General features: G+C 40.1%; 1 protein-coding gene across 1 annotated transcript in view; it reads right to left on the minus strand.

The window, feature by feature from the left end:
* GPLD1 (glycosylphosphatidylinositol specific phospholipase D1) overlaps window positions 1-18,967 on the minus strand; it is a 43,795-nt gene extending 24,828 nt beyond the window's left edge. Inside the window, 8 exon segments of the mRNA XM_075062878.1 lie at window positions 1,195-1,302; window positions 2,340-2,394; window positions 4,105-4,159; window positions 4,443-4,556; window positions 7,356-7,453; window positions 12,892-12,970; window positions 15,482-15,537; window positions 18,871-18,967. Of these exon segments, the coding sequence (XP_074918979.1) occupies window positions 1,195-1,302; window positions 2,340-2,394; window positions 4,105-4,159; window positions 4,443-4,556; window positions 7,356-7,453; window positions 12,892-12,970; window positions 15,482-15,537; window positions 18,871-18,967 (662 nt within the window).
* Between the last annotated feature and the right edge of the window lie 5,654 nt (window positions 18,968-24,621).

Below are 24,621 nucleotides of genomic sequence, written 5' to 3' on the forward strand. Positions count from 1 at the left end.
CGGTGACAGTGACTAAAGGCAAAACGGGCTCCATGGTTGCTATGCTATGGCATCTGCCAGGGCAATCTAGGGAAAAAGGGTGCGAAATGATTGTCTGCCGTTGCTTTCACGGAGGAAGGAATGAGCGACGACATTTACCCAGAATCACCTGTGACAGTGTTTTTGCACCATCATGCATTGGGATCTCAACCCAGAATTCCAATGGGCGAGAGAGACTGCGGGAACTATGAGATAGCTACGGGATAGCTACCCACAGTGCAATGCTCCAGAAATTGACGCTAGCCTCTGTACATGGACACACACCACCGAATTATTGTGCTTTGTGTGGCCGCGTGCACTCGACTTTACACAATCTGTTTTACAAAACCGGTTTATGTAAAATCGGAATAATCCTGTAGTGTAGACATACCCTCAATGAGGAAAGGCTCGGCAGCAGCAGGCTCATTCTTTCCCCCTGCCTTTTCCTGGCAGAGCCTTTACTTGCTGCAGTGAAAGTCTCTGGCAGTGGGGGAGCTGCTGAAGCCTTTCTCCACTGTCAGAGCCTTTCACTGACACATGTAACTATACACGGCATCGTGGATGCAGCTTGCTTTTCATTGTGGCTACATACACCCTATATACAGCCACCACTGTTGGATAGTATAGACATAGCCAGTTAGTAAATAATTGAATTAATGCACATAGCTATGAGACTCAAAATATTCTAAAGTAGTCATTACCACAATTCAGGTTCTCTGAGCTAAGAGGGACAACTTCCCTACCTATCCTTCAGATCTGTAGTATTCTGGAAGTGTCTGCATTGGTGTCAATGCCTGTGGGCAAGTGAGCTAGCTGTAGCTATGCATCTATATTGCGCTCTTCATTGAAGAAGATCAGAGTTTTACTGCTGGAGTGTCACAACATAGCCATGCTTCAAAACATTGATGTTACCTCACAACACTGGCCCATTTATGTTGTTAAGACATACAGCCCAACTATTGTATTCATCTATTTATAAAATGTAACTGTGAAACTTGGATACAGATCCAAACCTTCATTCCAAATTTCCCCAAAGCTCAAGGGTGTTTGGGAGAGAAGTTTGAGTTTGAGTCATCTCTAACGTAGAGATGCAGGTTCAGTAATTTACTATGAAAGTTATTATAATTTTTTCTCACATGTTTTGTGAAATAAGAAGTTCACAACTCAGTGACTTACAATTCGAGAAACAGCAGGTAAGTGCAGTCAATAATTGTGCCTTCAGTTATTACTTCTTGGCCATAATACTCCTTATAGATAGCTAGCAGGTCTTTGACTGGTACATACCTAAAAACAATACTGAGGTGTTAGAATTAATATTTCCCATTTAATCCAATAAAACACAATACATTTTATATAAGTCCCTCCATGGGATTCTTGTCTAGTAGATATGCCTAGTCTTGGATTGTGTCCTCTCCTCTGGCCTGTCCCCAGCCTACCCCTCACCCGTCTGGGATCAGTCTATTCAGAGCTAACTTAATTGTTTCTACCCCACCTTCAGCACAGACCTATGCTAGGGTTTAAACAGGGACAAGGATCTTCTGCATTGGGATAAACTTCACCCTAGTCACACAAAATATGACATAACCAATGTTTCAGTGTAATTGTTAAATAAGTATATTGTACCTGAAAGTTGTAAGTTACAAGAAAATGTCTAAAACTGGTTTTTAAATGTACCTGATGATGATGTATTACTCTTGATTTACAATGTTTAATTGACGCAAGTGTCTATTTGATATGAATTTCAAATCTTCTCTTAGCAATGTTTAATTTATGGGACATAAAATAACCAATAGGACCACTTTATGATTCATTATGCAATGAAAAAATACTTAAATACTGACAACCACAAATTTTTATTTCTACAAAAACTAGTAAGAATTTGTATAAAAACACCAAAAAATAGCTAAATTAAACAGAGGTATCCCCTATAAAGATATTGCCATTGAGTTATATAAAGAACGGCTTGAACTTTCCAGCAAACTATTTTTGTAGTTGTTGGTTTCCTGTGTGACCAGTGTGAATATCTTCATCTGTGTGTGTCAGTTTTCTCATGTGTAAAATGGGGATACTACTACTTCCTTTCTCCCTCCCCTTTGGCTGTTCTTCAGGGCAGGAACTATCTCTTGCTCTGCGTGTATACTGTGCCTAGCACAATGACTTTCTGATCTCAGGTGGGGCCACTTAGTGCTACAATAATACAAATAAATATTATTGTATTAGAACATTCTGAAATTATCATCTACACTATGTGTTATGTGTGCAGCAAAAATTAATGAGAGTATTTCTTCAAAACACTGACAGCTTAAGCACAATGCTCTTACCAGTCTGCTCTCAGGTAACTAAAATCAAGCTCAAACTGGCTCAATACGTCACCTCCTACATTTAGAGAGAGGGGTTAAAAATCAGCTTTACTATATTAGCACAAAACATCAATTTATTTTTTTAAAAGGTATCTATCACTGGGCCTTGGCAGTACTCCATATGTCTCCTGTGCGCGTTAATATTGCAGAGTTCCATTTCAGGTATGTAAATATTTCTGACTTGGAATATGTTGGTGGTACACTTGAAAGAGAGAGAACAGATAAGCATTCTGCATTTCCAGAACATGATAAAAGCATTATTATATTTAAAGTCAGAGCAATGACTCAGTTTAACTTTGAAGTCCTCCTACTTACATTTTGGCTTTAAGTAGGAATGGCAGGTTCTGCAGCGTATCTTCTGAGAGATGCACAGCAGCTGCAGCACCAGGGTGAGAGGGCAAAGGTGATTTTATGCAGAATCTGGCCATCCAGAATCTGTTGCCAAGGGGAGCCAAAATGACAGGGAGGGAGAAGTGGCACTACTTTAATTTACAACACCTGCATTGCAGCCCAGACTCTACATAGTGATGAACAGTTTAGCAATCACCCTTCCCATTCCCAGCCACCATCCACATGGGTCCTACACCAGGGTTTGCGGGGTGGTGGAAAGGAGACAGGACAGGGTCCTTGCAGCTCATTTCTGACTCCTGTACAGTGTCAGATCAGCATACGGGGGTGTCATAAACAGATAGCTAAGGGTTAATGTTTCTTTTACCTATAAAGGGTTAACAAAGGGAACCAAACACCTGACAAGAGGACCAATCAGGAAACTAGATTTTTCAAAGCTTAAGGGAGGGAATTTGTGGGTGTTTCTTGGTCTTGGGTCTTTGTCTGCTCTGGGCTCTCTCAGCTAGAGAGGATCTATTTCCAGTCCTTCTAATCTTCGTTTCCCAGTTGAAAGTACAAAGGTAGCAAGAGTAAGTTCTTTAAAGTGTTTTGCTGTATTTGCGTCTGGTATCTGGCTGGGAGTACTTTGTGTAGTGGCTATAAGGACTTTAAATTGTATTGTTTTGGATAAGGCTGTTTATCCCTTTCTGTGTTATTCATTTTCTATAAGTTGAAAGCCTGTACTTACATCTAGATTACAGAGACTTTATGCTATTTCTTTCTTTTCTTTATTAGAAGTTTTGCTTTTTAAGACCGTTGATTTTTTTTTCTAGTGACCCACCAGAAAATGGTGGAGCGAAAGGAAAGACGGGAGGAGGGAAAGACTGCTCTCTCTCTGTGTTTACTCTCCTAGCGTCCCAGGGCGGGAAGAAGCTAGGGGAAAGGAGATAGAATCTTTTCTGTTTCCTTGTCTTTGGGTTGTCTCTTTGTGAGAGAGAAGACATGCTTCTGGTATTGTGATGTAAGAGGTTGCATCAGTAACTCTCAGATTAGCCCAGAGAGAAATTCTGGGGGAGAGAGGTGGGGGGAATGGTTATTTCCCTTTGTAGGAGACTCAGGGCCAGCTGAGTATTGGGGATCCACAGCGAAGTTTTGGGGACCCAAAGTTACCAGGCACTGAATTCCTGGTTGTGCAGCCTATCAGATCTAAGCTGGTAATTAAGCTTAGAGGACTTTCAACGCTGGTACCCAATCTTTGGATGCTAAGGTCCAGATTTGGAATTATACCATGACAGGGGGTGGGAGTGGAAGGGGCAGAATCATCCCCATAATTAACTATGCACACACTGTATCACGAAGGGACTGGGACCTCATTGGTTCATATCATAAAAAAAATTACCAAAAATCCACCACGATACGATGGCATCTGAGTAGTATGAGCCATGAAATCAATTCTGGGAAAAAGAGAATATTTCATGTATAAAACAATTACAATAAGCCATTTGATCATCCTTTGTACAAACAGAAAAGGAAAGTAAAGTGGACACTAAGTTGATAGGCCCAAAATTTGGCCAACTTTGTTCTGAAAATGTTGGTCACATCAGTGTGGAAGTTAAGCATGTGCGTGTAAGTCTTTTCCAAGGTCAGAGACCTAGATTCTTCCCTTGGTAAAAGCTATTTGTAATACAAATTCATACCAATATCTACAGGTTGATAACCAACAAAAATGATGTACACTTACTTCTCCATGGTCCTTAGAAATCCTTGATCAATGCCCAAGCTATGCCAGCTCACATCTGCCACCATATGTGAGGCAATTCCAAACAGGAAAGCCACCAGTTTCTCTGTAGCCTAAACAACAAGAATATGCACGTAGTAATGCCCAATCACTTTACTACAGCCCCACTATCTTTAAAAAAAGTTATTAGCATTTCATCTGCTCAGTGCATTTAATAAGGATACAATTCAGCAACCCTTTCTCACTAAGGGCTCTATATTGCAAGGTGCTGAGAACTTTGGCCCAGATCCTCAAAGGTATTTAGGTGCCTAACTCTCATTGATTTCATTGGCAGTTAGGAGCCTAAATACCTTCAAGGATCTGGGATCTTTGTTCCTGATCCTGCAAAGCATTTAGTTACATGCCTAACATTAAGTACTGTATTAGTTTCAAGACTTTGGAGTTACATGCTTGACTTTATTGACGTCAGTTGGCCTACTTATCTGCTTTGAGTTAAGCATATCAGTGCTATGCTGGATCAGGGACAGAATATTGGGCACGACGCCATCCTCCAAGACTGAGCCCACTTAGCCATAGTTATGCTAGTAGTCTCACAGACAAAACAATGGAGTACCTGTGCGAGCACTATTCAGCATAAAGGTAGAAGAATAAAGCACTGAATAATTTCAGAGGGATTCCTTTGTCACTTAGGAATAGATATATCCACTTGTAATACAATATGATATGAAGTCCCACCTTATGTTTAATTAGAAGTTTATTTCAAACTTTCATAGGCAAAAAGTTGTGACGTTATTTGGGAACATACTCCTCAGCAGTATTGGTTGAGTTTCTTCAAGAATCAGTGGTCTTCCCTAAACCATGATCACTTTTAGAGATTTTCCCCCTCAGCAACTTTACAGCTCATAAAAGTTAAACAGTCCACATGAACAGTACTGTTCAGAGCCAGGGAAAATGCTGGCAGCCTCTGCGCAAGCTCTTCCCAAACCTCCGCAGTTTAGGAATGCACTTCAGAGCTGACCTATAAAATGCCTTAAACTGCTATTGCAATTACTGGATTCTCCTGAGCAAAGGCTGGCAAAATTCTACAAAACTGGCAAACTCTCCAGGGTGCAAGGACTAGGATATGACCCCCAAGGATATGATCCAGCCGTGGCTGGAAAAAAAAAACAACTCTGACTGTGACGTGTGGCCAGAAAGGGTTAAACATCCTGCAAAATAAATTAATCAAAGTCAACCCTTAAAGACATGTGGGGAGATAACGTTTGTGTTTTTGTGTATTTACATATGTATGGACAGTGGTCAACAATGTAATCAACAGCCCGGGTCTATACTGTATTCTGATAATTCAAAGATAAAAAGAACATCCTAGCATTTAAATGAAGTGTAAACACGGGAGAGCTCTGTATTCATCTCTCTTTGAAATGTATAGTAAATCATCAGTGAACGGTGGAGGAACGGGCGATTGTCTTTTGTTAATTCATATAGCTAAGTACCGATGATGGACCGACTTCAAAGATGCCCTGATTACCTATTGTTCCCCAAAGGACTCCAACTTGTCAAAGAAGACCTGAAATTGTATAAAAGTTCCTTGGGTCCTGATCCTTTTTATCTGAGATCTGTTTAAGCTTCATCTGGGGAAGTTTGAGTTGCAGGATGAGATCCCAGTTAAGCTGGTACACCCTGGATATGATATTGGACATTGGATTATAACCTATGAACTAAATTTTAAAGAAACTCTTTGCAGCTACAAAGCTCACCGTCTTTGCTATGTATCTGAGCCTCAAGAATTGAACTCATGTCTGTATGTATATTGATCTTTTAACCATACTCTCTCCCTTTTCTTTTTAAATAAATTTTAGTTTAGTTAATAAGAATTGTCTGTAGCATGTATTTGGGCAAGATCTAGAATATTCATTAACCTGGGAGGTAATGTTTCTGATCCTTTGGGATTGGTAATACCTTTTCTTTTGTATGATGAAATAAGATTTTAGAAATCTTCATCATATTTGACACGGGTACCTGGATGGAGGCCTGAGGCTGGGTTACTTTAAGGAAACTGTGTTGTTGGTATCTGGGCAACCAGTGAGGTAATAAAGAAACTGTTTTGTGCTGGCTTGGTAAATCTAAGTATTAAAAATATCCACCAGCTTTGGGGATTATCTGCCCCATCCTTTGCAGTTCACCCTAACTGAGTGACCTCAGCTGGCCCCCATTTGGACCCCAGTCACACTGAAATCTGAGAGTTCTATCCCGAGATCATGAGTGAGGGACTTAATTTTACTTTGAAATCGCTGTCAGCCCCAGGCAACCAGGCTCCAACTGACAGCCTGGGAAGTGGGAAAGGGGACCCCACTGCAGCCTCACCAGGCCTGGGGAGGGCAAAGAATCCTAAAAGGCACAGAGGTGAGGCTGGGAGAGCTGAAATATCGCCTGGAGGAAGCTGGAGGGGTGAGGTGAGGAAAGTGGGGCTTGATGGGTCTGTATTGATGGTGGGTTCTGAGCAGGTGGGAGTGAGTGCTGGGAGGATGAACTGAGGGCGGTGGTGGCTGATGGGGATGGGGCACTGAACTGAAGGAATGTTGATGACAGAACTGACGAGGGTTTACGGAACAGGATTAATTGCTGGGCAGGAGACAAGCAGATGTGGGGGTGAAAGTATTTGTAGTGGGGCCAAAATCACCTTATCTAGTACATGTCGGAGAGTGGGCAACATGCACATACCCTGGGGATGGGCAGGGGAGTTCAAATATCAAGAGACCGACCTAAAAAACATAATTTATTTTTTAATCCTGTGATTTTTGGGGGTCTGTCTCATGACTTTTGATCTCTTGAAGTTGGCAATACTGTTTAGGTGAAAAAGGTGGTTGGTGCAGGCTTTAAGAAGTCCATGCAAATTCAAGGGGTTTTCCTACCTCCTCCCAAGGCTGAGGATACTTCTTCCTGATGTAATGGATACTAGTGTTGAGAAATGGTGCCCAGTGAGTGTCTTCAGAAACATAATGAAATATTCCTGCAACATCAAAAAACAAGATTATACCTTGATTTGAACTGCTCCACATGTTAGATTTCTGCTCAATTGCACATTCCAAGAATGTTACTTTTGAAACATTTTATTGTACCAAGAGTCACTGAAAAGCATTTGTGCATATTTTATACTGTCAAAACAGATACTACATTTACCTGCCGTATTTTTTATGGAAATATGTGAAAGCCTTATTCCAACCCCCCACCCTCACCCTCATGGTTTATGAGTAAGTGAGATACAGAAAAGTATATTACAGCTTAAGGGAAGAAGTCTAGCAGAGTGAAAAGAGAGGCTGGTGGCCAAATGAATGCACTGGATTTTATGGTAAGACAAGCTAGTGGGAAATCCAGGCAAATCAAAACCCCATGCTTCAGAGCATGAGCTGAATGCCACAGGAGTCTGGAAGGAAACGGCCATCATCTCTGTGTACAAGATTGCAAAACTGATTAGGTATACAGGTCTGTTGCATCTTACATTGGAGTTACGTTCCGCAGTCAGCGCATAAAGTGAAAATCACATATAGTCAAAATGAACCTTGAAAATCCCTTAAATCACCCATAAAGTACAGTTTTGTATATACAACCCTGTACAGTACTATGTATTGTATACAGTAATGTACAGTACAGTATAAAATAAAGACTACATACACAAAATATAATTTTACAGTATTTTAATGACATAACAGAGAGACGGAAGAATGAAAGAATAAAAAATGAAAACAGTAGAGTGCAGTGCAGTACTGTAAACCTGAACAGTCACCAGTCATCCTGGATATTCTTGCTAGTCTTGTACTGTACACACGCCAATGATTAGTCTTCCTTTTCCCCTGGCAACACTATAATTGAGTCGACAGGGCTCGATGTCAATCCAGGAGACGATGGACCAGGCTTGGGTGATGGAGAGCGAGTCGTAGATGAAGTGGTTGGCTCTGGGTCAGCTTGAGAAGTTGATTGTGTGGGCTCTGCTTCTGCTGGTTGTTTTTTCTTTAAAAACACGGTGATTGGCAACTGTTGCTGTTGTCTCTTGAGCTCCTCAAACATTTCTTGGTTCAAATCATCTGTAATACTACGTGTGATTTTGAGGCTTCATTCCATAGAAGGATTATATTCAGAAATTAAATCATTCAAGTGTTTCGCTGCTTGGAACACTTCAGAAAATTTATGAAGATTCCAAGTTGCTGGCTCTCTTCCTGTTCATCATCATCTTCGTCTTCTGTAGATGATTTTATCAGTTCCTCTAACTCTTCGTTAGTCAATGTTTCTCTATGGCTCTCAATTAATTCTTCAATTTCTTCCTCAAGGATGTCGACGAAGCCATCACCACCCACTTGCCTGGCCACCTGAACAATGAGTTTCACTTCTTTGTCAATGGTCGGGAAACCCTTAAAATCATTCACACACATTCTTTCCATAGGTTTCGCCAACATGCATTGACTGTTTCAGGCTTGATTGCATCCATTGCCTGTTTAATATAAGTGATGCAATCAGCAATGTTGAAGGACTTCCAACACTCCATCACATTAAGATTGGGATCAGCATCCATAGCGGTAAGGATCCGTGAGAATGTAAGCCTCGTGTACGTGGCCTTGAAACAGCTAATCATGCCTTGGTCGAGAGGTTGGAGGTGGAGGTGGTATGGGGGGGGGGGAGAAAGATGACTTCAACATCGTTTATGCACAAACTGAAGTGCCACAGGGTGGCCAGGAGCATTGTCTACAATCAGCAACACTTTAAGTCAAGTCATTTCTCTTCAAGGTACTGCTTGACCTCCAGAATGAAACACTTGTGGAACCAATCCAGAAATACTACTGCCATCACCCAAGCCTTTTTATTTGATTGCCAGAACACAGGCAGGAGATTTTTGTTCTTGCCTTTAAGGGCACAGGGATTTGCAGCCCTGTAGAGCAAGCCCGACTTTATTAAATGCCCAGCCGCATTGCCATAAAGCAACACAGTCATACGGTCTTTATTTGCTTTGAAGCCAGGGGTTTGTCTTTCTGATTTTGAAATGTAAGTGCGGGTGGGCATTTTTTTCCAGAACATCCTGTCTGAGACAAATGCAGGTTCGAGTAAGGATTTGATTTAGTGAGGAAAATCAAAACAAAAACAGATTGTAATTCAAAACCAAGTGGTTGTTTATTAATGGAGAATGAGTTGCAACTTGGGCTAGGGAGGAGCACTTTTACTGACTAACAACACTATCAGAACAAGAATATACACACAACTTGAAACAATCTATTTACATTCAACAACAGAAAACCAAGCAGTCTATAATCAACTGCTCACTAAAAATCAGAACAGATACACAAAACTAAATAAACTGTGTGCACATTAACCGAATATTGTAAAATACAACAATTAACCAAAATAGCAATCAATACAACAATTCTACTTTTATATACTATATACACAGCTATATACACAGTAAGGGAGGGAGAAAAGGAAAGAGGCTAAACAAAACAGTATTTACAGCACACTCGAGGCGCAGCTGACCAGCTGGTGCCCTCTATGTCAACAGGAGCTGCACCTGGCACACTACTTTTGCACCCAGCCCTATGCTTTTGCACACAGTACCAGCTTGACCTTTTGACTGACAGAAGGTTCAAGAACAGGCACACTGGTATTTTGCACACGGCACTAGTCTGACCCTTAGATGACCAGGGAAAAAGAGCGGGAATAGGCACACGGCACTATAATGTTGCACGCCACACGGTGTTGCACACGGTACCAATGTGACCTTTTGACCGACAATTGGCCAAACAGATGCCGTGTTTGAGCATAGGCTTTAGGGCTGCAACAGAGCCCAGTCTCGTCAGCATTAAAAACTTGTTCTGGAAGATAGCCTTTTTCTTCTATGATTTTCTTTAATTGTTCGGGGTAGGCTTTTGTTGCCTCCTCATTGTCAGATGCAGCTTCACCAGTAGTCTGCATGTTTTTGAGGTTAAAGCAGTTCCTAAAACTGTTAAGCCAACCTTGGCTGGCTTTGAATTCCTTCTTATTAGAAGGCTGTCCCTCTTTGGCGGGAGGTTTGAACAGCGCATAGATGCTAAGAGTCTGTTCTCGCAACATGTTACCATTGATAGGCACACGTTTATGGTTCATGTCTTCCAGCCTTAAGTTTAATGCCTTTTCAGTCTTCACTAAAGTCTTATCACGCACTTGGCTCCTCACCTTAGCAGTTACTGGAGCACTTGATGCCACGGCTTGACGAATTTCTCTCTCTCAAATCTTGATGGCCCAGATGCTAGATTCGTTGTGGTCATATTTACGAACCACATTGACGATGGACATACCATCTCTCAATAGGTCCAATATAGCCAGTTTTTCATCCAGCATTGGAACACATCGCTGTTTCTTTGGCTGAACACCAGATGAAGTAGGTGGCTTGCATTTAGGGGCCATGTTATACGAAAAATACATACTGTACAGTATCTTTAAACAGTACAGGTACAGTAGAATCTCACTCAGCGCGGTGAGATGTGCACAGTATGAGAAGCACAGGGGGACTGAGTACCGTAGTGGGAACAGCAGATTCGCTTCTCCCATCTCACACTCACTCCGGGGCATATGCACTATTTAAACTGTTGGGATTTTTGTTTGTTTTTTTTGCCAACCCTCCAGTATTATTATAGGGGAGAACCTTATCACAGGCCTAAAGACATGCTGTTGCTGTCAAGTCCCCCCCAAAATATTTTAGTGGGAACAGCAGATTCGCATCTCACGCTGGTGGAATCGCCCACACTTTTTTTTCCCCCCGACCACGTAAAGCTGAAATCGCGCATGTTAAATGCGCATAAGATGTGACAGACCAGTATTATCAGTCTGTGTGGGGAGATTAGGTCTTCGTCTGAAGTATCAATAGGGTGACCAGATAGCAAGTGTGAAAAATAGAGACAGAGGGTGGGGGGTAATAGGAGCCTATATAAGAAAAAGCCCCAAATATCAGGACTGTCCCTATAAAATCAGGATATCTGGTCACCCTAAGTATCAATCTCTAGCCTCACTTTGACTTGGACAATTCAGATCTGAGCCAGGAGAGCAAATTCTGTGTGCCTATGTAATGCTCTGGAGTTAATTTTACAGTGCCTAGTAGTGTAACTTTGAATTCTATCCAAGTGTAGCTCTTTTATTGGGGGAGAAAGAGAGCAAATAGATTTTGTAGAATCCAGAGGAAGATGGATGAAAAGAACATGATTTTATGTATAAATGGTAACAAAACTGACAAGGTCTTCTGGATGATTTCACTGCCTACTATTTTCCTTTTGCTTTTAAGGGGAGATGAATTGGAAACATGGGAAGACTTAGCTATTGGTACCAGTAATGCCAGTTGTAGTAGTAATTTTTTTATATGGACTTTCGTTCTCTAAAAAAAAGGATTAAGATTCAAATTTATTTCAATTAGGCCCCCAAACAGTCATGAGATAAGCTATGTCTACACTGCAGCTGTGCCACTGTAGGGTTTCTGGTGAAGACACTGGGAGTCAACGGGACAGAGCTCTTCTGTTGGCTTAACTCCACCTCTGTGAGAAGTGGCAGCTATGTTGGCGGAAGAAGTTCTCCAGCTGGCATAGCACTGTCCATTCTGGCGCTTAGGTTGGTGTAATTTACATCTCTCAGGGGTGTGGATTATTCACTCTCCCCTAAGTTATACTGGTGTGTAGACCTAACTTAAGAGAAGACTGGTATGTGTCTGTGTATGTGTGAGTGAGAAGCACTTAATCAGCCCCTGCCACTCCAGCCCCATTCTAGGGGAATGGATTGGGACTGGCTGGATACCCCTGCGTCTGCCTGGTAACGGGCAGCATCTTCCAGCCTCATTAGACAGGGCTATAAAGGCTGGGAGGAAACCAGAGGAGTGTGGGGGAAAGAGAAAGACCAGGCACAGAGGGAGCTGGGAGCCGTCTGGTCTGTTACTGGCCAGGCCGGCCCTTGGCAAAGTTGGCTGCGAAACTCGTACATAAGTGGAAAGTTGTGGTGGGAAAACAACTGTAAATAAAGAACACTGGTGTTGCATCAAGCTGAAGCATTCCTGACTGATTGGAGAGGGCAATGGGCCAAAACTAGATAGGCCCAGCATGCACCTTACTACAGTGTCTCCTCTCCATTTCTGCCACCATTTTCAGCTCACCCTCCCTTTTGTGCCCCATTACGCCAGGAGAACTTTAGAGGCCAAGCGTGCCCAAAAAGTCAGTAGAATCTGTGAATTTTAAGAGCTGATTCTTTCTGAGGATTGTGTCTGAGGAACCCCTTGCTCAAACAACCCCAAATGTGGATTGTTACCCCCACCCAAAGCTCCAGGGACCCACAAAATTTCAGAGCAATCCGAGTAACCACGCAGATTTTAGAGCATTTAGAAGTCTATCTTTAAACAGAAATTGTTCTTAACCTTAACTACAGCTCCACTATAATAAACCCTCTTCTTACCATTCCGGCAGATAACAGGATAAAAGGCATCAGGATAAAGGCTCCCAGCCTGAAATGCATCCTGGTGGTTTATTAACAACTGGGAGCTGAAAGGATGAGGGAACAAGAAATCCAAATACAATTAATGACGACAGAAAAAGGTAATAGTGAACACTTAAGATGCAATGAGTCAAAGAGAACATTTACACTTCAGCAAGATATTGCCAAACTAAAACTAATAGTCAAACACATTACTTCAGTTTGCAAGATTAGGGGTGAGGCAGGAAAAAAAAAAGAGTCTAAACTAACTGGTTTATATTGTAGTGATTTCAAAAACAAACACAAAACAAAACAAAAATTTTCACATTATATAACAAAAATAAAATATTGGACAGACACTTAAGTAAAACCAATACCCTGAGAAAAGACCAAATAATATAAATAGGGCTGCTAATTAATTGCAGTTAATTCACACGATTAACTCAAAAAAATTAAATTGTGATTAAAAAATTAATCGTGATTAATCGCACTGTTAAACAATAGAATACCAATGGAAATTTATTAACTATTTTGGGATGTTTTTCTACATTTTCAAATATATTGATTTCTATTACAACACAGAATATAAAGTGCTCACTTTATATTATTTTTATTACAAATATTTGCACTGTAAAAATGATAAAAGAAATAGTATTTTTCAATTCACCTCATACAAGTACTGTAATGCAATCAATTTATCGTGAAACTTACAAATGCAGATTTTTTTTGTTACATAACTGCACTCAAAAAGAAAAATAATCTAAAACTTTAGAGCCTGCAAGTTCACTCAGTCCCACTTCTTGTTCAGCCAATCACTCAGACAAAGAAGTTTGTTTACAATTTGCAGGCAATAATGCTGCCTGCTTCTTGTTTACAATGTCACCTGAAAGCAAGAACAGGCATTTGCATGGCACTTTTGTAGCCAGCATCACAAGATATTTATGTGCCAGATGCGCTAAAAATTCATATGTCACTTCATGCTTCAATCGCCACTCCAGGGGACATGTTTCCATGCTGATGATGGGTTCTGCTCGATAACAATCCAAATCAGTACAGGCTGATGCATGTTCATTGTCATCATCTGAGTCAGATGCCACTAGCAGGCCGATTTTCTTTTTTGGTCATTCTGTTTTTTTACAGTGCAAATATTTGTAATAAAAATAAATAAAAGCAAGCACTGTATATTTTGTATTGTGTTGTAACTGAAATCAACATATTTGAAAATGTAGAAAACGTCAAAAAATATTTAAATAAATGGTATTCTATTATTGTTTAACCATGCGACTAATTTTTTTAATTGCTTGACAACCCCAAATTTTATAATAACATTTATATTGCACTGAAGGATACCAAAAGCACTTTAAATGCACTACAGTAAAAGCTGTGTTATCCGACACTGTTATCAATCAGAAAGCTCTATTAACCAGCATTATTGATATTTACCAATACAAATCTTCAATCTAGTAAGCAAAACTAGTATACTGCTCAGGAGGTTATGCAATTGCACATTCTGCACTCTTATGCAAAAGAGGCAGAAGACAAGTAAACAAGCTGATATCAGGGATTTATTCAAAAAAGCAGTTTCCAGAGTGTGTCATAGGGTCATTACAGATTCAGCCCAACCTTCTACATCTACAGTGATAACTGATCTTGATAATGATGACCCTGATGCACTGCAAGATCCTGAAGTGCCTTCTGAATCATCAAAGAAAGATTAAATTATGTCAGTACAGGTTTAGTGCTAAGTGTATTTTTAGTGATCTGGGTATATGTCATGTGCAGGCCATACTGATATGTAGTGTCATAAGATAACCTTCTGTATAGAAAACTTTACCTGAATGCACCTAAGTGCTTCAAGAAACCAACTACTCTGTAGTGCAGCACTACTACTACTGGGTTGGTGAGTACCTGTTTCACTATTTTCTACTTTATTCATTTTATTGTATTTTAATTCTTTGAACATTGGTATTCCATTGGTAAGCATAACTCTTAGTTAACAGGGGGTGCCAGTTAATCAAAAATTCCAACTTCCCCAACATGCCAGATAACAGAGCTTTTACTGTATATACAAGTATGTATGCACACATTTAATGTGATTACTCAGACATGCTTAAAGAGAAGCACATGCTTAGAGTGTTTTTCTGGCTGCGGTAAGGCTGTAGGAGTGTGCTATAATTACGCGAACCTTTTCTCTCATCTGAAGTGATATTACATGCGGCTGATGAAAACACAAACTTGACTCTTGTTTGTTATTTGTTTTTGTTGTTAAATCTCCATTCCAGGAGTCTTTGATTAATTCCTCCAGACATCTCTCTCAAGAGGACTGCTAATTAATTTCAGACAATTGGCAAGAATACAAGCAGAAAAAATTCTGTACAACTACACAGCGTGTACCTAATGGTAATTATTATGTATTTATTTCTGGTTGCGTGCAGCATAGGCAAAGCACTTTCCACACAGAAAAGGTGTGAATCTGATGAGCTCACTGTCTGAAGATTGACAAATAGACAAAAAGTGGGCAGAGGAAATTGTCACAACATATATGCAATTAAGCAATAATACACTTCCTTACCTTTCTATAGTTAACCTTCCCCTCATGTTTACTGAAAAATTCCAGAGCTCTGTGTGCTGAAAAACAACGTATAATATTAAAAACGAATTTAAAAGTATTGTGGCTAGGCCCTGCTTTAGTTAGCAGTACTGTCAAAATGTAGGTTTCAGAGTAGCAGCCGTGTTAGTCTGTATCCACAAAAAGAACAGGAGTACTTGTGGCACCTTAGAGACTAACACATTTATTTGAGCATAAGCTTTTGTGGGCTACAGCCCACTTCATCGGATGCATAGAATGGAAAGAAGTGGGCTGTAGCTCACAAAAGCTTATGCTCAAATAAATGTGTTAGTCTCTAAGGTGCCACAAGTACTCCTGTTCTTTTTGTCAAAATGTAGGTGCTAGAATGAATTGAAGTGTACTTATAACACAACTGGCATTGGCATACAGCACATCACTCCTCTTGACATTTCCCATGTGGTAAATGACATGTTCTCTACTCATAGCAAATAGATGGTACTTGGTTTTAATAAATGGAAAGATGATATTTCTTTGATGCTTTTGGACACAGATTGAGACCTTGTTCTCCTTGGCTCTCCAGTTCCCAGAAACCACAAGCTGCATTGGCCAGCCTAGTACTGTAACACAACAAAGGGTCTCCTTACATCCTAGCCCAGACTATCACAATTAAGGAATGGAATGCTCATTCACACAGCTTTGATATGGTATGTTCCACAAAATTCTAGGTACCACTAGACAGGCTACTTGGAATTTGAGTTTGAAAGTAATTCTTGTAATTTTAATTAATTCTTATTATAGACATACCATTTAAGTTTCTTTGTTCCCTTAAGTATTGAATCAGATATAACCTGTGATCCATTGTCAATGTTTAACTACTTGATTAATTTTTACCATACATGAAAAACAAAAATCTGCAGTCAGCAAAGTAAAGACAGTGTTTACTCACTGATCAGTTAGGCATGCACATTGCCAAGTAGTACTTACTAGGCAAGCATCACACTACAGAATAAAATAAATGGACATCACTATTTTAAAGTGAAATATTGTTCAAACTTTGATTACATTTGACTTGTGTTAATGTGACAATCCCTGGAGACAATTTATTTATATATATTCTCTCTGTAAAATGATTTGGTTCAAACTGCAAATCCACCAGCTATTCAATTCTTGCTATGAATACTGGTTTCATTTTGACTATTAATGTAACTTGGACCATTTAAAACTATAGTATACAAAGCACCCACAGATACTTTAGGGAACAATCTCTCATCAGCAAGGGAGTAGACAAGATGACTTAATAGGCCTTTCCAACTTCTTAGTTCTATATTTTAAACAAAGAAGAGATATAATTTCCAGTGCCTGGAATTCTTGGATTGGCAATTTATTTCCTCTATTCCTCCATACACATGGTTAATCAAATATATTGACTCTTCAAATTGATCTATGCAAACAGATCTTTACAATGGTAGAGCCTCAGGAATGGACTTCAATGGAGCTCCACTTAGATGTATATGTTTGTCCATGCACACTTTTTTGTATGGCTGAGCAAGTAGAGTGCAAGGAACCATTGCTACCTGCACCAAATTTAGTCAACATTTTGACTACATAATTAATTTTAAAGTCCTTTGAGAAATGTGAACATGAAAGGTGTTATATGAAATCAAATTCTATTCCATTTCTGCCAGGTTTGTTTTCTAGAATGTGTAACTCATGGATCTGTAAACTAGAAATGGCTTAGGAAAGGAAATGTCTTTACCTGTATTGGCATTGGATATCTTTAGTAACTATGGTATGGGTCCAGTCCTGCCACCACTTAAGTGAAATGGCAGAACACCAATTTGCTTCAGTGATAACAGGCTTGACGTCAGTGGGAGAAAGATTGGGTCCAATGAGTGCTATTTTGTGACCCAATAGTGAATTATAAGGAACATTACTCAGGTAATCATGATCAATAGGTTAAATAAATGTAGCCTTTTTTTAATTTGGAAAATATATCAATTTTGTCCTTGATTAGAATGAGTGGATTAATTTGGAATAAATCTGTCAAATTTTGTCTCTGAATTTTCTGCAATCAGATTGGAATTATCTCAATTTTGTTATTTCAAGTTACTAACAGAGAACCAGATTCTGCCATCCTTATTCACAGTAAGCACCTTAACCCTAAATCTGCAAAGATGATGCACCTACTTAACTTTACGCACTGTGAGTTGTCCTATTAATTTCAATGGGACTACTCATGGTGCACAAAGTTAAGTATCTGCATATGTCTTTGCAGGATCCAGCCTACAGTACTACGCACTGTAAGAGGGCACAACCTGGCCCTGAAAAAATTCTGTGCATAATCTTAGTCTGTAACTTGTTCACAATGGCAAATATTTGAAATTTGAAAGTTTGATTGGCCAAAGGCCACATGCTATGTTTTTATTCCCTATTTGGTTAAGATGAATACTAAGAGTCAGCATTTCTGGTGCCAGCACTCACAAATTATGAATTAAAAATTTGTTGTGAGTGAACATTCTGCAATATTCACTTAAAATTCACTGTTTCCATTAATATTCTTGCCAGTAAACCCATTTGGTAGAATATTTACAGAAAGCAGATGCAATAAAATGAATTTTTTTAAAAATTCAAACAAAAATATCTATGATTCCTCTTCCCTGCCCTCCACCCCAGTTTGCCCCATCTCTCCTTGATTCTGTGTTGCATAATGTTATTTGGCATTAGCTTAACTAAATATTTACCTACCTCAAATAAAAGTACAACAGAGATTTTGGTACTTCTATTTTTATATGACAAATTCAGCATCATACTTCACTACCTATTTTACAAAGAAGTTAATAAACAGTGCTTTGAAAATGTACAATATTATTAAAAACAATTTGAATGGAGAATGCTGATATAATTAAGACACCCATTTGGCAACAAAGAACATTTAGAAATATAAATAAGCCATAAATTATTTCCAAGAAAATCAGTTGTAATTTAAATATCCCATATTCTGTGATCAGAAAGATGATAGTATTGGTGAAGTTAAGCATTAGACTAATTCTTTTCTTCTTTCTGCAAACCAGGCCATTTTTGTATAAGATCCATAGACAAAAATACAAACATTCCAATTACATGATGCACACATTTTAGAAGATAAAAGAATTCACATTGATTTAAACACCCAACATAAAAATAAACAGGAAAACCAGTGCTACAGCACAAGCACCAGACAGGATATATACTTAGACATTCATATCTGCTATTTAGTCTAAGAAAGATGGAATTTGCATGATCACTCTCCTTCACTTTCCAGTGATCCAATTTTCTATCCAATCCTGCATTCACTTTCCTTTGCAAACAATTTAAAATATTATGCTAAAATGCATATTTAGTATGTATCTTACCTATTTCAATATGTGTTGAAATACCACACGGCATACATCTTTGGCACAGACTGCAAACTATAATCAGCAGAACAGACCAAACCTTGAAACCATCCATATTGCTAATATACTGGCACATAAATCATGGCTTTGAAAATGCTTGGGGCAGTATTACTGTGACCTTTGAAATCTAGGTTACGTATATTTCTCTCCTTTCAAGCATGTCGCTGACACAGAGGCTAAACTGTCAGCTTATTTGAAATGCCCCCATTTTCCAGTTTGATGTTAATCATTATCAGCACTTATCTTTTACATCAGAGTGGATGTCTTTTACGACCAACGGCAAAAGAAATCTATACTACAGGATCTTTCCCTCCTGAAATCTGTAGCATTTCTAGACTATGGGAGGGTAACTTCTATTACTTGATCTTCTTCACATCTGTATTTTAAATAGAGATATCATTGTAAGATAAAAAGGGTCATTCAAAAATATTTGTAGTATGGCATACAGCTGTCTTGTGCATATACATCAGATTTTATAGAAGACTAACACAATATTACAAAATGATACTTTTTAGCTGAAATCAACATAAATACCACTTTTACAAGTTTCACGAGGCTTGAGGTGAGAAACCACTTCTCCCACCAACAACTGGCATGCATGTTCCTGTGGTTTAGGTCCCATAACCCAGGAAGTTTGTAAAACTGGTGTTTAGGTTGTTTTCCACTAAGAGTTGAGTGGGCTCTTGTAATACAGCTTGTAAAAGTGTTTGCTGGGTTTTTTCAGTTTCTGGTACCTGCATGGAGTCCAGTAGGACTGGAGCTCAGGTTTGTCAAAAGTTCCACAAGACTTTGAGCAAAGTTGATCCCATTTTAAAATCTGTCACAAAGAAAAAATCACTTCAGGCCAGATCTTGCAGAGACTTATATGAATGCTTAACTTTACTCACAAGTGTTTAACAGGACAACGCAGAACATCTCAAGTTAAATCCATGGCATTGGGGCACTAATTAGAGGTTTTGGTGTAACATTTTGCAAAGCCTTAAACCAAGATCTCTGCTCCAGCAGCAGCAAACTCATGTGGACTCTGAGGGTAGAGGAGTTTTGCCACCATTGCCAGCATCACAATTTTTGATTTGGTTCTTTTGTTAAGCCCGAGCTCCTGGAGTCAGGTGATATAGGTGAAACTCTCAGCTTTGTTTTTTTTTTGAAGAGTTAAGGCTTGTCTACACAGAGCAAAAGCCTAGAATAGCAATTGCTATTGGAAGTGGATTAACCTAAGCAGCTAGTGCAGAATAGCTACTAGAGTGGCTGCTCACATGTTCCCAGACCGCAGGACGTTCTAGTACTTCTGGGAACAGCACAGATGTAGCGTAGGAAACTGCTCTCTGTAGTAATGCTCAGTATCATCTGCTGAAGCCATTGCCTTTCACCCTGCCCTTATTAGCCATAAGATTCTGCTGACTGCTTTTTACAGAGGCTAAAAGGGGGTAAATTGAAGGAGGGCGGGTGACCAGGGGTCAAAAATTGACTGGTCAGGAGAGTCAAGCAGCTGGAAGCAGGGTTAGGATAGAGGCTGAAGGCAAAATCAGGGATGGGGGGGCGGGAGGAGATGGAGTTAAGCTGAGGGGTGAGGCACTGCCAGAGGGTGGTAGAGGGTAAAACCCTGGCACAGGGAGGGGCAGAGGGGGTAACAGTTACCCCGGTGGACTGAGACACCAGTGTTTGGACAAAAAGGGTGGGTGGGCAGAGGGGCCTTTTTACTTGATCAGAGGGTTTTTTTTGCATGGTCGCACAAACTGAGCATGATCAGTAACATCTACTGAAGCCATTGCCCTTCACCCTGCCCTTATGACCATAAGATTCTACTGACTGCTTTTTACAGGAGTTAAAAAGGGGCAAAGGGGGGAAATCGGAGGAGGGAGGTGGCCAGAGTCTGAGTAGGGGGTGAAAACTGACTGGCTGGGGGGTCAAGCAGCTGGAAGCAGGGTTAGGATAGGGGCTGAAAGCAAAATCAGGGATAGAGGGGAGGGGAAGGAGACAGAGTTAAGCCTAGGGGTGAGGCACTGCCAGAGAGTGACAAAGGGCAAAACCCCAGGCAGGGGAAGAGGGGGTAACAGTTACCACGGTGGACCGAGACACCAGTGTTTGGCCAAAAAAATAGGGTGGGGAGGAACGAAGGGTTTTTTTTAATTTCCCCTCCCATAGACTACCTCTCAGCATGGGCTTCCCAGGGCTGAGTTCTTAAAGGCACAGGCATCCAAATGCCTAGTCACTCAGTTCCTCTTTGATATAACCTACTGAGGTGCTGCAGCAGGAGACTGAATTCAGTGAAACCGGGCTTTCCCTCCATCCCCCCAAGGGGCTGTACATCCCCCCTGAATTTCCCCAACACCCCCACAGCTAGTTACAACAGTGTTACCAATTTTGTCATTGGTTGTAAATTTGAATTGAAACTGAAACATTAATACACACTTTAAAAGCATATACAATGTATGATAAAATACTTGTACCTGAAAAAGTATAATAGGTTTGAAAAGTATGAACAAAGACTAGCTTCCTCACACAGCTGTTCTTTTTTCTGACAATGTTGGCACATTCCTTTCAGCAATGTTGGCCAACCTTATAATTTAAAATTATGATTTGTAAGCAAGGTCTAAATGAGCTCTTCCCTGACAGATAATGATGAGCCAGGGTTGGGGGGAAGGCTTCAGAACCAGACTGTATTTACAGGAACTCACCTACTCTGCCTAGGTATCCAGCAGACAGAGCTGTGTTGCCCAAGTGATCAATTTTGGCTGGTGTTTTGGGAGTTTCTGTACTAATCATTTTTATTATATTATAATTAATTTTTACATAAGAATGGCCATATTGGGTCAGACAAATGGTCCATCCAGCCTAGTACTCTGTCTTCCGACAGTGGCCAATGCCAGGTGTTTCAAAGGGAATTAACAGAACAAGGCAATTATTCAGTGATCTATTCCCTGTCGTCCACTTCCAGCTTTGGGCAAACAGAGGCTCTCAGAGCATGGTGTTGCATCCCTGCCCATCCTGGCTAATAACCATTGATAGACATATCCTCCATGAACATATCTAGTTCTTTTTTGAATCCTTTTCTAGTTTTGGCCTTCACAACAAAAAGTTCCACAGGCTGACTGTATGTTGTGTGAAGAAGCATTTCCTTTTGTTTGTTTAAAACCTGCTGCCGATTAATGTCATTGAGTGACTCCTAGTACTTGTGTTATGTGAGGGAGCTTTTCACTTTCTCCACACCAGTCAAGATTTTATAGACACCCCCCCACCCCACCCCGGCCCCTTAACAGTCTTTTTTCCAAGCCGGAAAGTTCCCCAGTCTTTTTAATCTCTCCTCATATGGAAACTGTTCCATATGCCTAATAATTTTAGTTGCCCGTCTCTGTACGTACTACATGTACCCATTTTCCGAACGCCAATGTATCTTTTTTGAGATGGGCTGACAGGACTGATACAGTGTATTCAAGATGTGAGCATACCATGATTTATTATAGGTAAAAGTGGAGGAGCTTGTCCGACTGATCAGCAAAGCCAGATGCTGCAAACTTTTGTGAAAAGGTGAAGAACACCATCCTCTGGATTCATCAACAATGACAGAAAGCGTCTTACAGCCAGTATTGTCACAAGCCAATTGTAGCCGAGTTACTTACATGAGCTGGATTAGAATCCTCGAGACACAACACCAGTTATGTGAACAAACATGGCATGGGTTCAAGGCCTATACTTTCTTCTTTCACAGCGTACAGAGATACCAACCACACTACCGAAGACTGGAGGCCAAATGATTAAGTGCATTGTTCATTTAGTTAATTCCGGAAGTGGACACTGGTTGACAACCTAAGACTAGCAATGATGCTCACGATCTTCTGCAAGAAAACTCAATGGACTGAGTTAGAAGTAGCAGCTGCAACCAAATCCAGTGAAGACTAGCCTTGAAAAATCTCACCGCATTCAGAAAATGTGCATACATAGGTGAAGAATGCACCAGTGGAAATGGGTGTCAAGTATTAAGTCACTGCCTATGTTATCTTGATATCAGTGGTAGATCAGTAGATGAATTTCTAGATGTTCAGTTTATAGAGACACATCGTCTGCATCTCTGACAACCCACATCTTAGAAGAGTTAAATGCTTATCAATTGAACCCGAAACAGATGGCTGCATGTGTATTTGATGGAGCTTGCAAACTTCTCTGGAAGACATAGTAGAGTACAAGCTTTGCTCAGAGAAAAGTGTAACTCTAATCTCTCCAATACACACTGCAGAGGTCATCTACTACTAGCACTAGTACAAGACGCAGAATCTTCAAAAGGCATTTAAAAAGCTATAAATTTAATGTCTTCATTATACTCTTTTTCAGCAAGAGTTCAAAAGGACTGAATGTCTTGGAAAATATTGGAACAGAAGTTCAAATTAGTCCATCCTGTGAAAATCCACTGGCTTTCTCATGAGTGATCCTTGGCTGTTGTCTTAAAATTACTGCAGCCATTATTATTGGCTTTGGAAAGTATCTACCGAGATGGGATGGATCTAATTAGTGAGGCTGGTGGACTATGTTTTCTACTAAGTTCAGAGAACACAATCACCATTCTGTCTTGTAAGTCTACTGTTGAAACCATTTGCGTCATTATACAATGCCATCCAGGCATCTGCTACAACAGTAATAGATCTCTGTCCAGCAATGGAAGCTACACTTGGATCAATCTGAGAGATATCCATTGAAAACACACTGGAAGAAGCAAAGACTTCAGTTCAGAAGTTGACTAATTAGGACACTTATATTAACTCCTTAAATGAAGAAGACTAAGGGTACTTCTATACTACTTGCCGGATCGGTAGGTAGTGTTTGATGTATCGGGGATCGATTTATCACATCTCGTCTAGACGCGATAAATTGATCCCCGAATTGATGTCCATACTCCACCTCAGCAGGAGGAGTAAGCGGAGTTGACAGGGGATCCGCGGCAGTCAACTCGCCACCATGAGGACGGCCAAGTAAGTCAAACTAAGATACTTCGACTTCAGCTATGCAAATAGATTAACTGAAGTTGCGTATCTTAATTCGAACCCCCCCCCCCCCCGCTAGTGTAGCCCAGGCTAAGTAGTGTTTGTTAAGCCAGCTCAAAAAGTAAAGTACACTGACTCAATTCTTACATCTCTACAACTTTTGGATTCCACCAACCTCTACGTAGCTTTTACAGATGCCTGTCTTATAAAACACTGACAGTTGAGTGGAGTGAGGCACTACCACCAATGAAGCTGCCACGTGATCAGGACAGAATAGAGAATTTGAACACAGAGTGGAATATCATATGATGAATGAATGTAGATTTGATTTCAATTTCTTCTTTATCATCACTAATGGTTTGACCCAATTTTTGTGCTATGTTTCCTGGGATGAAAGAAGTAGGAATTCATCTCTTTCTACTTTCAGTCACAACAGCTACAGTTGAGTGTTCTTTTTCCTCATTGAATAGAATTTTGTGTTCTGAAAGAAGTCGCCTTCTGCCTGATCATGAACATATCATGAAGGACTGGAAGTATCTAACACATGAGAAGCCACTAAAAATGAATGCACTGCATTTGAGAAGTTAATTAACAGAGTTGTGCAAAATTACAAGAAGAAAGATGTAGATATAGTGCAGGGGTCAGCAACCTTTCAGAAGTGGTGTGCCGAGTTTTCATTTATTCACTCTAATTTAAGTTTTTGCATGACAGTAATACATTTTAATGTTTTTAG

Source organism: Chelonoidis abingdonii, chromosome 2, assembly GCF_003597395.2.
Source record: "Chelonoidis abingdonii isolate Lonesome George chromosome 2, CheloAbing_2.0, whole genome shotgun sequence".
Lineage (NCBI taxonomy): Eukaryota > Metazoa > Chordata > Testudines > Testudinidae > Chelonoidis > Chelonoidis abingdonii.